General features: G+C 43.5%; 1 protein-coding gene across 1 annotated transcript in view; it reads left to right on the forward strand.

The window, feature by feature from the left end:
* DOCK2 (dedicator of cytokinesis 2) overlaps positions 1-15,294 on the forward strand; it is a 2,333,210-nt gene that overhangs the window by 2,292,665 nt on the left and 25,251 nt on the right. The window contains exons 50-51 of the mRNA XM_086931425.1: positions 11,578-11,698; positions 11,943-12,085. Coding sequence (XP_086787551.1) covers positions 11,578-11,698; positions 11,943-12,085 — 264 coding nt within the window. The remainder of the gene's footprint in view (positions 1-11,577; positions 11,699-11,942; positions 12,086-15,294) is intronic.

Genomic DNA, 15,294 nt, shown 5'->3' on the forward strand with positions numbered 1-15,294 from the left:
ACCTCATGCTACTCAATTGTTTTGGTAAATGCACCAAAAATGGGTCTTTCAGAAGTAGAATCGTGTGAATCACTGAGAAATAAATCACTTCATTGGCTAGGCAGGAGGACTGGTTTAACCAAACAATTGTTCAGTGAGTTTAAGATGGTGAGAAGGGTTCAGTGGGTAGGCAATCGTGGGTAAATGCTGCCGACTGACTGTATTGTTCTCACATTTAAAACACCATTGCTTGTTAAGAAAATTAAGAAAGGAAACAATTCATTAGTAGCGGGCAGGATCAATGTACCGCCGCTTGGTTTTTTCTATCCTCCTCGAAGTAGGTATCTGAGTGAATACAAGATTAGAAATGTTGAACCAATCCAAGGTCAATTCTACAGTGTTCCAACTTTTAATAGATAACATGCTATCCGGCCTGAAAGAAACTGATTGACTGGCCAATATAAATTCAAACTATTTTGGGACACAGGAAGCTTTGAATCAGATGGGTCAACATTAAACAGAAAGTTTGCTAAATCCTAATTGGTCCCTCTGTATAATGGTTGCCAGTAGTGAACCTAATCCTCATATTTTATATCAACGATGCGTATCGGAGAACACAGGCCCAGTTCGAGTTAGTAATGATTCAACAAATCAGGAACGAATTGGGAGCATGACGAACCCCGATTCTCATGAAGGGACCAATAATCAAGGTATCGCACGGTTTGGAACTCCATGTGAATCTGGACTTAACATAGTCTATTGAACGTAGCAGGTCTGCGCTTCAAAGTGGTCAACGACGTGTGGCTCAGATTCGCTGGAAACTTCGACGTGCTTTGCCTTCAAGAGACTTGGGCCATATCAGTCATACACATTGGGGGATATAAAACCTATTTCTCGCCTGCATCTCACTCTACTTTCGGGAGAGATAAAGGGAGCCTGATTACATATATCTCTAATCTCTTAGAGATTAAGAAAATTGTCCCTCTCAAATTAGAACCTAACTTTCAAATAATAACCCTCGCGATGAATAAAAGTGACACCTATGTTTAATTAACTTTTATGATAATTTGCATAAGGTTGAGTTAACAGCAACCCTAAAGGACATTTGTTCTCTTTACAGGAATTAAAAAATAAGAACACTAAAAATGTCCTAATAATATGGGGGAACGATTTTAACTTAACAACAAGCAGGCATAACAATAATCTAAATTGTGGCTTGCAAGATGGGATCAAAAATATCTCAACTCATTTTTCCCACACAACAATCGGGAATTGCCTGAATGAAATACTTTTCATCTTGGAACTTGGGTTGGCTAACAAATTAGTAGTTCCTCCAGTTCCCCTCACTTACACTTTTAATGGCAGAGGAGCTTCCACCATCATAGACTTTATATTTGCCTCAAGTAATGCTGCGTCCCGCATATTGAATTTTAAAACCCATGACAGCACAACTAGCGACCATTTTCCAAATAGTATTATAGTATCTTTTACGCATAAATCAGATAGGTGTAACTCAGTGAGAACTTACGGGCAAAAAAATCTGATTTTGGATAGGGTAAATGGGTACTCGCTCAAGTGGGATAAAGTTGATCCACTTGAGATCACTACAGAGGTAGTGAAAAATTCCTGAACATCCATCGAGAAATGTTTATATATTAATACCTCTCACAAAGAGATCTTAAGAAGTTTTGCAACTATAACAAGAGCAGTAACAGAAGCCCTGTGCACTAAATGGAAAGATAGAAAGGGTAAAACTAATGGATGGTTTAGGAAAACTTGCACAAAAGCGTATTCCAACTTAAAAGCAGCTCTCCATAAAACAGAAAGGGACAAACAGACAATTGTCCTCCTCAGAAAGGCGTATAACCAGGCCATAAAAGCTAGAAAAGCCGAACTGAAAAATGAACTATAGGAACAATTACACAAAAGCTGCGTGATGAAGGATAGTATTGCTTTTTGTAAAACCATCAAATCCCATTTCCTTTCGGAAGCCAGGGATAATCCTAAAATAGAAATAGCTATAGATGAAGCATTGTGGGTACAACATTTCTTGCAGATATTTGGTTTGTCTTCCAAGGAACATATTGTCCCAAAAGATAAGGAAAGGAAAAGTTCTCACCCCATGACAACCATTTTCCCTATATCCCTTGAAATGACTCATTTGGAAGTGGAGCGCGCCTTAATGGCTAGCAAAGGGGGAAAGGCGCCCGGCCCCGATGGGGGCCCAGTTGACCTTTTTAAATACAACTTGGAACTGTGGACCCCAATTCTGACCAGGCTGCTTGAAGCCTTTTGTGCAGTGGGGCTTGTAGAATTGTGGTCAGATTCAATCCTGGTCCCGATATTTAAGAAGGGGGATCGCCAGTACCTATCTTGCTACCGTCCCATATCTTTGTTAGGTTCTTTAGGTAAAGTAGCAGGACGTATCATTCTTGATCGTCTTCAGCAATGGGCAGATGACAATAAGAAACTGTCAGACCTCCAATTCGGGTTCAGAGAGGGCCTGGGCACCATGGAGCAAGCCCTTAACTTGACTCTTCTAATGTGCAAATACGTAAAAGCAAAGGGTGGGATTTGTATATGGCTTACGTAGATTTAACTGCAGATTTTGACTGCGTAAGCCATTCTAAACTATGGATTATTCTAATAGAGATGGGGGTAGGGCCTTCCTTGGTAAACTTTCTACGGTAACTGTACTCAAATGCTACGGCTAGGGTGAGGTACGGCTTAGGAGAGGAACTTACGGCTTCAATTGGAGTGGGGAGGGGGGTAAGGCACGGCTTCGTCCTGGCATCCTTTCTTTTTACACTCTATACATATGGCCTGGAACATGCCATGTTAAAAGGGTGCCAGGACCTACCCCTTATGGAAAAACGTCCAATACCCGCCCTACTCTACGCCGATGACGCAGTGATCATAGCTCGAACCCCCTTAGAACTTCAACGTGCTCTTAACAGGTACCATAGCTAAATGACAAATCTAGATTTAAGAAGCAATATTAAAAAAACATTTTGTATTGTCCTCAGGACCTAGCTGTAAGAAAACTAGGGATATTTTTTATTGAAAATATTAAATTGGAGAACACAAACACGTACCCTTACATAGGAATTTTAATTAATAATAAGTGTTCATGGAGGCAGGCAATAGAAGCTACAAAATTGCTTTTCATGAGGTCAACAACAGCACTAGTCAACTTTGCACAAAGGTTAGGAAAAGGTCACCGGCGAAAAAATGATCCAAATTTATCAAGCATAAGTATTGTGATTTATGGAGCAGGGGTGTGGGGTTATGGAAAGGTGGATGCCCTTCAAAAAGTAGAGAATATTTTTTGAGATTTCTCCTCGCAGTGCCGCGAGGTTCTTCGACCTATAGCTGCCACTTAGAATTGGGTTTGTCGTACGTTACTGACATAGTGAAGCTTCAACCGATCATTCTGTGGCATCGTCTTTGGTCGTCTACTAAAACTGTTTTTAATCAAGGGCTCCTAAATGATTGTCTTTCCCAAGAAAACGCGCATAAGATTGTCTGGCTCGCATACATTAAAAAATTTCTGTATGATCTGGGTTTGGCAAGGTATTACCTAGCCCCACAATTATATCAGAAATATCGAGAAAAGGGCTAAAAAAATTATGCTTGACACATTTGGAACAACTGCGACTGGCTATCAAGGCAAGTAGAAGCTCAGTTCAACACATGTTATCAATCCAAACCACGTTGTCCATACAGCCCTATTTAACTTTAAATTTGAGTGGTTATGAAAGATTCTTGTTGACACGATTCAGGCTGAACCTATTTTACCACCTGGTGACATTTCCGAAAACAAATGACTAGTCAAAAGAGTTATCAATTTGCCCCTGTGATGAAGTATCAAATTAAACATCAATTCATGTGGTCATATTTTGCAAATTTTATAAAGAACCGAGGAAGCATTGGGTAATCCTGATACTAAAAATCTTGGGTCTTCGACGCTGTCGCCCAGCTTTCCTTGTTTTGCAATTTTTGGAGGAAGAGTGTTTTGCAAAAAATATTGCTCAATTTTTGAAGTTCTGTATTAGACACAGGTCTAATCTAGACTAGGATTTGAATTGTAAAAATTGTGTAAGAACATAGCCGTTTTCTTTTTGCTTGCACTCTAATGTAGTTTTAGACTTTATTTTAACATTTAGTCTGTACTTTAGCACTTTATCTTGCTGTGATGCTTGTCATTGATCAAACTCTTGTAATTTTTAGGAGGATGAATTTTTAATTACTGTTTTATGTAAATTTTAATAATGAACTTTTATGGTTTTTCTAACTTTGAAAACGGAATAAAGGATTTTTGAATTTGAATTTGAAATTTGATCAAAGACCAACCAATCACACCATATTTTTACCTACTTCCCAAAATACATGAACCCACACACCACCCCCAGGAAGGCCTTTTCTATCAGGGATGGGTTCCATCTAAGAACCCGTTATCACAATTTTGTGATTTCTACATTAAAACCCTGCAACAAAAGATGCAAGCCTATCATCAGGATACTCTTGAAGTTCTGAACCTCATAAAATATATTGAATTTGACTCCCACAGTGAGTTCCTACTGGGCCTGGACATTGAGACCCTGTACACAAACATACTTCAAAGAGAAACTTTGAGGGTATTGGAGGATATCTTATTTGGAGGAGAATGGCTATACCAAACCCCTAGAGCATTCATCCTCAACTTGGCTGAGATCGCCCTTACCAGGAACTTCTTCGAGTTTGAGGGCACCTTATATCTACAGACCCATGGAACTTCCATGGGTAGCTCTTTTGCCCCAAGCCTGGTGGGCTTATACATAGAAGCATTTGAAAATACCAACATCTGCAATTAGGGATACCCATGGTCAGATAACATCAGACCTTGGGGAGATTCATAGATGATGTCCTCGTGATTTATAGAGGGGACGTGGAGTCATTCCAGCGATTCTTAGATTGTTTGAACAGACATAACCCTCTACTATGCTTCACATCTACTGTGACCAACACAGAATTGCATTCCTTGATTTGGTGATAGAACCTAAAGACAGGATGCTCTTCACCCGGGTTTACAAGAAACACGCGGACAAAAAGTCCCTACTTCCTTTAAGAGTTTTAATCCCAAATCCCTGAGGGAGAATCTACGAGTGGGGCAATTCTTCCATCTCATGTATCACTGCATGGACAGAACCACCTTCAACAATGAAGCGGAACTCCTAACAGAAAAACTACACAGAAGAGGCTACCCAGATAGAGTGGTCAAAAAAGCAAAAAAGGGAGCCGTCACCACCAACAGGGACAATCTATTCGAGAAGGTGGAAGTACTTCCCATGACTAAACTAGTCTGTGTCACTACTTTCAATACAGCTTCACATCAGACAAAACAGCTGATACTAAAAAACTGGCACATACTTAATATAAATGGACTTGCTGTAGAAAGACCCTTATTCTCCTTTAAGAGAAGCACACATTTGAGAGATATCCAAGTTCTCACAAGACCCAGTGTTATAAAACCAACCAACACACAATATCCAGGGGCATTGTCCCTCCAGGGCTCCTGTCCCTCAGGCTGAGTGGTCGCTCTCCAGTGTCCCCTCGTGACACTCGGTATCGTTGTGCTGCTTTTGCTCTTTAAAACTGCCTACTTTCAATTGCCTGCTGTGTGCCTGCTTGCCGAGTTGATCTATTTGCACTTTAATTAATTATATCAGCCGCTTTCACTGTTTGTGCGCGTTTTGACTAGCGCGACGCTGTGCTCCCCCCTCCGCCTCCATTTTGTTGTTATTGTGATCCCTGGAGCCCGCCCCGCCTCCCAGCTGAGCCGCCCTCGCCCCTCCCCCTCCACTATCCATATATGACAGGAGTTCCCGCGCGCAGCGTTTACGCGCAGCGACCGCGCCCAATCCGCGCCGAAGGTGCGCCAAAGGTAAGCCCGTCTACGCCCGTCCACGCCTGGACCGCGCCCAGCGCCAGTCCCCCTGCCCCTCGCGCTGCCCAGCCCTCCCGCATTACCTACGATGCCGCCACCCTCCTAGCCCTTAACCCCGGTCGCGCCCCCAACTGCGTCCAAGCCGCTCCTGGACACACCCATGGACCTTTCTCCTGCTACTCCTGCAAATTCATCGGCACCGACAACATCTTCGCTACAACCACACCACAGATTCCCGACCCCAACCACCTACAGTGCATCCTTCTCAACACCCGCTCGGTCCACAGACACGCCATTGACCTATGGAATCTACTAGACACCATCTCTCCGGGCGTCGCCTTCCTAACAGAAACATGGATGAACGCTTCCTCCGCCCCAGACATCACCATTGCCATCCCTGAAGACTATAAGATCACACGCAAGGACCGTACCGGCCACACAGGAGGAGGAATCGCTATCGTCTATAAAAAATCAATCCGCATCTCAACCAGCTCTGACGCCAACCTCGCCAACTCCGAACACCTTCACTTCCAGATCCACATCGACCCCAAGACCACACTCAGAGGCACCCTCCTCTACAGTCCACCAGGACCCCGCGCAAAATTTAGTGAAGACATCACGGACTTCATCACTCCTCACGCGCTCCCCTCCAAAGACTACATCCTTCTGGGAGACCTCAACTTTCACCTTGAAAAGATCAACGACCGCAACACCACCACCCTCTTGGACAACCTCGCCAACCTTGGACTTAAACAACTGGTCACTTCCCCCACCCACATCGCAGGTCACACACTCGACCCCATCTTCACCTCCAGCAATCATGTCTCCTTCAGCCACACTACGGATCTCCTCTGGACTGACCACAGCTGCGTTCACTTCACCTACAACAAGCCAAAACCCATCAACCACCTCCAACCAACTCTGCAAAGAAACTGGAACAAAATCACCACCGACCAGATCTCCTCATCGCTCCTTCTAAACACCCCAGCCCACTCTTCTAACCCAGACCAAGCCGCCGCCAACTTCACCCTATGGTTATCCAACACCGCCGACACCTTAGCACCATTGAAAAAACGTCAAAGCAAACCTGGCAACAAGAAGGCCTCATGGTTCAACGATGATCTTAAGAAGTCCAAGAAACACTGCCGCTCCCTTGAAAAGGCCTGGAAAAAAGACCCAACCACTAGCACCAAGGACGCCTTCAAAAACGCCACCCGCACTCACCACCAACTTATCCGAAAGGCCAAGAAAACAGCATTCAAGGATCGACTAGACAACAACGCCCACAACAGCAAAGAACTTTTCAACATCGTCAAGGAATTTTCCAATCCCTCGGCCAACTCCAACGACATCACCCCCTCTCAAGCCCTCTGCGACTCCCTAGCCTCATTCTTCCACAACAAGATTGCAGACATCCACAACAGCTTCAACAACCAACCCGGAGACCAACCCACCCAACCATTTGCTGAACACTCTCCCCCCGAGAACACCCTTAATGACTGGAACCCAATCTCCACTGAGGACACCATCCGCCTGATGAACTCCATCCACTCAGGATCCCCCACAGACCCATGTCCTCACCACATCTTCAACAAAGCAGACTCCGTCATAGCACCGCACCTCCGAGACGTCATCAACTGCTCCTTCAACTCCGCCACCTTCCCGGAAAACTGGAAACACGCGGAACTCACCGCCCTTCTGAAAAAACCCACAGCGGACCCCACCGAACTCAAAAATTACCGCCCCATTTCGCTCCTTCCATTCCCGGCCAAAGTCATCGAGAAAGCTGTCAACAACCAACTCGCCGCTTTCCTCGAAGCCAACAAATCCCTCGACTCCTCACAATCTGGCTTCCGAGCAAAACACAGCACTGAGACCGCCCTCATCGCAGCAACAGACGACATTCGAACTCTACTGGACAATGGAGACACAGTCGCCCTCATCCTCCTCGACCTCTCTGCAGCTTTCGACACAGTCTGCCACAGCACCCTTTTACAACGCCTCAGTAACATCGGAATACAAGGAAAAGCACTTGAATGGATCACCTCGTTCCTCACCGGAAGAACCCAGAGAGTCCGCCTTCCACCATTCAAGTCCGAGGCCACTGAAGTCATCTGTGGCGTACCCCAAGGGTCCTCGCTCAGCCCCACCCTCTTCAACGTATACATGAGCCCCCTCGCGGCCATCGCCCGCCAACACAACCTCAACATCATCTCTTACGCGGATGACACTCAACTAATCCTTTCTCTCACCAATGACCCCAGCACCGCCAAAACTAACCTACACGAAGGAATGAAAGAAGTTGCCGAATGGATGAAACACAGCCGTCTAAAACTGAACTCAGATAAAACAGAAGTCCTCATCTTAGGTACATCCCCCTCTGCATGGGATGACTCTTGGTGGCCGGAAGCCCTTGGAAAAGCACCCATCCCGACAGACCACGCACGGAACCTAGGCGTCATCCTGGATTCTTCACTCTCAATGAACAGACAAGTCAGCGCCGTATCCTCATCCTGCTTCAACATTCTTCGCATGCTCAAAAAAACATTTCGCTGGATCCCCACCGAAACCAGGAAAACTGTCACCCATGCTCTGGTCACGAGCCGACTGGACTACGGAAACACCCTCTACGCAGGTACCACCGCTAAACTCCAGAAGAAACTCCAACGAATCCAAAACGCCTCAGCCAGGATCATATTAGACATCCCACGCAACGAACACATCTCTGGTCACCTGAAAGACCTCCACTGGCTACCCGTCAATAAGAGAATCACTTTCCGACTACTAACCCACGCACACAAATCACTCTACGACATCGGACCAGAATGCCTCAACTCTCGACTGTCCTTCTACACCCCCTCCCGCCAACTACGTTCTTCCAGCCAAGCCCTCGCCACTGTACCTCGCATCAACAAGACCACCATGGGAGGCAGATCCTTCTCATACCTGGCTGCTAGAACATGGAACTCACTCCCCACTTACCTTCGCCTTACCCAGAACCACCTAGCATTCAGAAAGCAACTTAAAACATGGATATTTGACAAGTAATCCTCCTCCCCTTCTTAAGCGCCTTGAGACCCTCTGGGTATGTAGTGCGCTATATAAATTATTTGACTTGACTTGACTTGACATTGCCTCCTTTCATGGGACATACAAGGAGTGGCTCATACGACATGTGCCACTTGCGAAGAATACAAAAAGCATGGATGTGGACCTACAATATCCTTGGGAACAAAGGACACTCACCAACTGTAACTCTGAATACGTCATTTACCTTATCACATGCCCCTGTAGGAAGCAATGACCATGAGAAAAGGTGAAAACACGTATAACGGAGCATAGAAGCACCATCAGATGTCAAAAATCTAATATTAAACCTACGACCCATTACTTGGAAAAACAACACACCGCAAACTATCTAGCATGGACTGTGCTGGACAAACCTAGATTTAATTCAAACTTGGGCGATAAAAAAAGACTGCCCCTGACAAGAGAACAGAAATGGGTATATAGACTGAAGAGCCATGAAATTGAATTGAATGACGACATCCCATGGAACACGCTTAATGAATAGGACTGAGCACAACCGTTGTCCTCTTCTATCTTCAACCACCCATACGCCTAGCTACGAGCCCTGGCCATTAAGGCTAATAGAGAATCACAAACAGCGTTGTACCCACTAGACCTAATCTGGAGTTAATAAAACACCACATTTGATTCCCACACGGGTGCTTTCACAAGAGGGGTCTCCAGCTCTACATCATCTTTTCACAACGGTGCACCACCTGTAAAACACTGTGAGCCTGAGCGCGTTCCTAACCTCACAAAAGTTGCCCACTCCCATCCTCGTACATAAATGCCCCTTGTACCAAAGTTAGTCATTACAGGACGAGTAATTATGTGAACACCATTAATAAAATGTGCGTAGCGGCACAATAAAGAAAGTATTACCCAATGGCTGATTATGCGCATACCACCATTCGAATGTGCATAGTGGCAGATTCAATCATTGCCATAATACCCCTCTTATTCTCAACTTGTGTTGGACATTCAAAATCCACCTTTGGTTAGGACCACGAGCACACACATTGTAGTAGTAAATACATTTTTCATCCTATTAAATTAAAAGAAGACATGCTAGGCTAGTGAGCTCCTAGCAACACAGTGACAACGAAAACACGTCATGATCACCTGATACGTTTCCGTGACATGGAGCGAGTCACAAGACCAAAAATCCTCCCTCTGTGAAACGGGCAAGGAATTCTGCATCTCGCTACCTTCACTGCGAGTACTGGAAATTTTCCTGGGCAGAGCACCCACCTTGATGAAGTATGGAGTTGTGTGGGGAGTGCTCCGCGGGACAGAGCCACAATGAGATGCATAATTGCCGTAAATAGCGGGTATGGCATTGCTATAAGAGAACGCAGCATAACGGGAGGTTACCTTTATCACCTATCACTGCTAACAGGTATCCCAATGTATTTCTTCGCATCATAGCAAGTTGTTAAAAGGGACAGTATGTCTGTACCACAGCCCAAACCATTTTTGGTGCTTTACTGAGAGGCTGTTTCGCAATACAAAGAGCCTGACATTTACATTGTTTTTAACTTGTTTCATCCCACGACTCTTCAGTTACCCGCCATTGGGTTCTGCATATCATTATGTAATTTTCTGCTACTGTTAATATTTGCTATATGTATTGATAGTTAGTTCAATAATAGCAGTTTTTTTCATTGTGTACATAGATGAAATTTGATATCACTGCTGCAATGTCATCACTGCCGACATCGCATATGTTATTACCACTCATCAATGGCATCAAAGAGTCTACAAGCAATTTTCCTTTTCCACTTCTCTTTCCTGGCAGTGGAAAGCAGGCATATATTTTAATGGGGTGTGGCCAGGGAGAGTGGCTTCAGGGCATAAATAAAGGCTATAATTTGCAGTACTGATTGTGATTATTGGATCCAACGGAAAAGCTCCTGGAAGGAGGGCAAAGTGAAATAATGAAGACAAAGTCTTTCTCCCAGTGCATGGGTGAAGACAAGGACGTCCACCCTGCCTCTTCATTCACAATAAAGGTTTTGGTGTTGGGTCTCTGAATAACTTGTATTTTGATATGCAAAAAGTGACTTCTCCAAAATCTCAGTAGCCTGCAAAAAGGCATATATTAACACTTAGTGCTAATCAGTGGAGTGTAACAAAAACCACCTCTCACAAATTTACACCACTAAGTGAATCCGAATCATCTAGGTCTAGTTAGCTCTTATTGATATTTTTACAATAGACTGACAAGTTTGTACTGATGAGTTTATTACACTGATGTATTTGTGGTGTAATCTATTGCTAGTGCTATATTTTGATGCCTTTTGAGGCATTGTTACTTAAATCCTGTCAGTCAGATTCACTGGTTTTGCAAAGCATGTGCTGGGAAATTGATGTCAACCTCAATGGTAAAATAAGGTAAATTAACATGAATGATCAGGCAATGTATGTTACCATCACAGTTAATGATGTAATACCAGTATTAGAAAAACCATGGTTTACAGACCTGGTTGTAGGTCTAAATCTAGAGCAACTATTCTTGACGTAAATTGAAATACATAACACATTGTGAATTCTGGAAAAACTAGCTGGTGGACCTAAAATTTGGTAATATGTCTGTTTTGTAGCTCTCACGGAAGCACGAGTTTATGAGCGACACCAACCTTTCAGAGCATGCGGATGTACCTCACAAATCACCAGTGCTCAAGCAAATGAGCTTTGCAAGTCGCTCCATGCCAACTATTCCAGGTAAATAATATTCCTCCTTCCTCTATATGGTCATGGAACTCCTTGCTGACTTGAAATATCCGTATAGTGTACAGCAGGGTGTACTTTAGCCCAAATATAGTAGTCCTATTCAAGCTTGTGTCTATAATGAAAATGCATTACAAATATGCCATTTGGCTTATTTTCTGTATCTACCTTCCTGTTCAACTATCAGTCTGGAATACATTGTGTGTTACAACTGAGTGTTTATTTTGTTTCTCCTCAGGGTTACGTCTTTCTCTGGTGAATATTCCAACATCAGAAGATGAAATAGCCTGCCGCAGATTGAGCCAGCAAAGTTTTGACTCTTATGAGGGAGAAAGAAAATCAATAAAGAAAAGCAAAATGAATCAATTTTTTAGAGGAAGGGTAAGTTAGTATAAAAAAAGCATTGATCCACTAATACCATATACTACTACATGAGGGTGGCTAGGACATGCATTTTTGTCATCTCGCTATCATGACCACATGTCATGACCACACACATGACCACACACAGGGCATAGTGGTTCTATGACAAGCCCTGTCAAAATCAGTAGCAAAATATATATTTATTCACAAGTTAAAGTGTATATCATCCCTATGTTTGGAAGCTGGATTTCATGTTGCAATTGACCGTCATCTTTTTTGCACAGTTTTTGGATAACACTTCAGCATCAACTTAAATTTCAACAGGTGGGAGGCATATTCCAGTTAAATTGACAAAGGAGGGAATTATCGGTTATGTGTGGTTTATGAAAAATAAACTCATTATATGTAGGTATTACTTCAGTACACAACTTTTACTTTATTTTGACAAAATTCAAAATATTGACAGTGAATTAATAACCTACTTTTTGAAACAACTCGTATATAAACAAATCCTTATAATATCAATGCCAGTCACTGAATCTTTATAAAAACAAAAAAATACTAATTTATTTTCTTTCAACAATAATATCCTTAGGAAATTGTGATGGAATGTACTTTAATGAGGCGCGTAGACAAGTCTTTCCTAAAATGGAGCAGTGTTTGGACGGTCCTGATGTATAGGGGGAGTTATTACAGATGCTCCTTTTATTAGATGATGCTACCTTGTTTTCTTTTACACTTCTTGGTCTAAAGTTTGATGTTGTCCTGCCTGAGGGTGTATCGAGACCCACCATTGATGGTGAGCTTTTCTGCTAGATAAAAGAGGTTGCTGGTCGCATTGACATTGTAAATAATGCAGCTGGTTTTGAAGATGGTCCAGGCTGGCAAGGAGAGCCAAGGGAGTTCCATCAGAATGAGGAAATGTGTTCATATTTCTTCAGGCCCTGGATGAGACATGCTGCAGCGTGTAGATTTCCTTGAAGCAGGGCTACTGTAGAGTATGGCAGGCAACTGAGTAGGGTGTTATCACCACCCAAATGCTAGAATGTGAGGTCTTGAACAGAAGTTCTGATGTTGCTATCTGGAAGATACAGTTTCACTTTCTTTAGAAGAGAGAGGTGGTACCAGGCCAATTTGTCTTTTGGCGATGTGTGTTTTAGCAGTGTATTCCCTAAGGGTTTGATTGTTTTCCAGGGTGAATTTAAAGGATTTGGCATTCAGTGAGAATTGGGGTTCAAATCCCTCAAGTTTCATGTCATTGAGCCACATTTTTAATGTTTATTGTTTGTCATTCTTGGAAAATACCAGGAAATCAGTCTTGGTTGGGTTGAACTTCAGATATGTGCTGGACCGCCAGGTCTGGATAATGTGCAGCCAGTGTTTGAGATGTTGGGTGGAGTCATTCACGCAGAGATTTGCATCATTGGCATATTCATAAATTTTGATGCAGGAACACCAAGTGGCCCAATATTGAGGTTGAAGATTAAATAAGACTGTTAGACTCCTATTTTTGACCCTGTTTATGTGGGTTTTAGGACTCTGGGCCCTTTACCCCTGCTATTCATCGCTAAAGTGCATATGCTGTCTGTGTAAATTGTGTTATGGGTTAGTTTTCCATGATTGGCATACTTGATTTACCGGTAAGTCCCTAGTGAAGTGCACTGAGAGTGCCAGGGCCTGTAAATTAAATGCTACTAGTGGACCTGCAGCACTGATTCTGCCACCCACAGAAGTAGCCTGTAATGGTGACCCAGCCCTGCAACTGCAGTGTCCGGGCGCAGTTTGTAACTGACACACACACAGAAGAGTAGAGAGTGATGGTCAAGGTGGTGGCACGTGCTAAGCGGGAAAATACCGCCCTCACTCACAAGGTTGTGACATGCTTCATCATGGGCTTGCTTCAAAACACCCCTGCGCAGACCAACCCCTGGGGTGGAGCATAAGGTAGGGGAAGACAATACAAATATGTAAAATATACATATATTTCTTGCCAATGTATATTAGGATCCCCAAAAGAAAAGTGCAGTGAAAGTTAAAACTAGGCCTGGGTGGTAAATTCCGTTCCGCTCGCGGAATTTGGGTAATTTCACCAAATGTTTTACTTGTTTGCGATTTCAAAATGCATGTTTGTGAGATATTTCCCCCCGAGCATGCAAACAGCGTTCGAGAACAGGAAAAACACATCGAGAACGGGCTGAACAAGCAATTCCGCCTGTTTTCGGAAATCTGTGTGCTCGCAGAGATTTTTTACCATTTCGCAGAGCTTTGTGTAGTGTCACTACGCAAATTCCGCCCACCCCTAGTTAAAACTAGCTCGGAGTTGTCGCTGCTCAAAGATGTATTCCTGGACCCCCTTGCCAGGACTAAAAAGATGAAGGATGGTGGTGACCGGAAGGAATTAAGAATTCCAACACCCCTCCTTACTGCCAAATTTCCTACATGTTTCTGCTGTGTTTGTGGTGCCCACAGTGTTGGGCCATACCGGCATTCTTCAGGACCTTTCCGATCCCAATAGCATTTCCACCCTCGATATCAGGATTAGGTACCCCTGGGGACCTGTTGTTACTACCAGGAGGGTAACCCTACGTAACACTCTCTCGATGTTCTGCAGGGAAAAATAAAAAGATAGAATATAATTATTTGTGCTTGGCTGACTGCTCTGGGATCATACTCTGACTCATGCAGTACTGTCTCATAGCTCACATTGCCCTCCATGTGCTTTGTGACTGACCATAATCGGTCCTACACACTATATACATGTTCATAATAGGGCATATCATCCATTCCATGAGTAATTCACCTCTAAATATATGCAGGTAGTCGTACGTCGTTGGACAGGAGTCCACCTTATTTCAGCTTTACTCATTCACACTATGAAGCAGAAAGCCCAACTCACCTAGTTTATTCTGAAATTTGCTGGCTAGAAAGAGGGAGAGCCCCCCTGTAGTCCCACACTAGTGGAGACGAATAATAAACAAGGAAGCAAATGATTAGAAAGTAGTACATAATATTGCAATGGTTAAAAGGACCCTTTAAGTGAATGTTGCTCAGATAGTATATAGAGACATCCACAATATTTCTAACAGGAAGGGAACATGATGGCTGAAACATCCGGACACATATTCATCCCACTGTAGTCATAGCCTGTTATGTTCGTTGTATCACTACAACACCACTAATGTGGGTGTTGTTCCTTAGTATACCACGATGTGTGAGTGAAACTAATT

The sequence above is a fragment of the Lissotriton vulgaris genome, chromosome 7 (assembly GCF_964263255.1).
Source record: "Lissotriton vulgaris chromosome 7, aLisVul1.2, whole genome shotgun sequence".
Taxonomy (NCBI): domain Eukaryota; kingdom Metazoa; phylum Chordata; class Amphibia; order Caudata; family Salamandridae; genus Lissotriton; species Lissotriton vulgaris.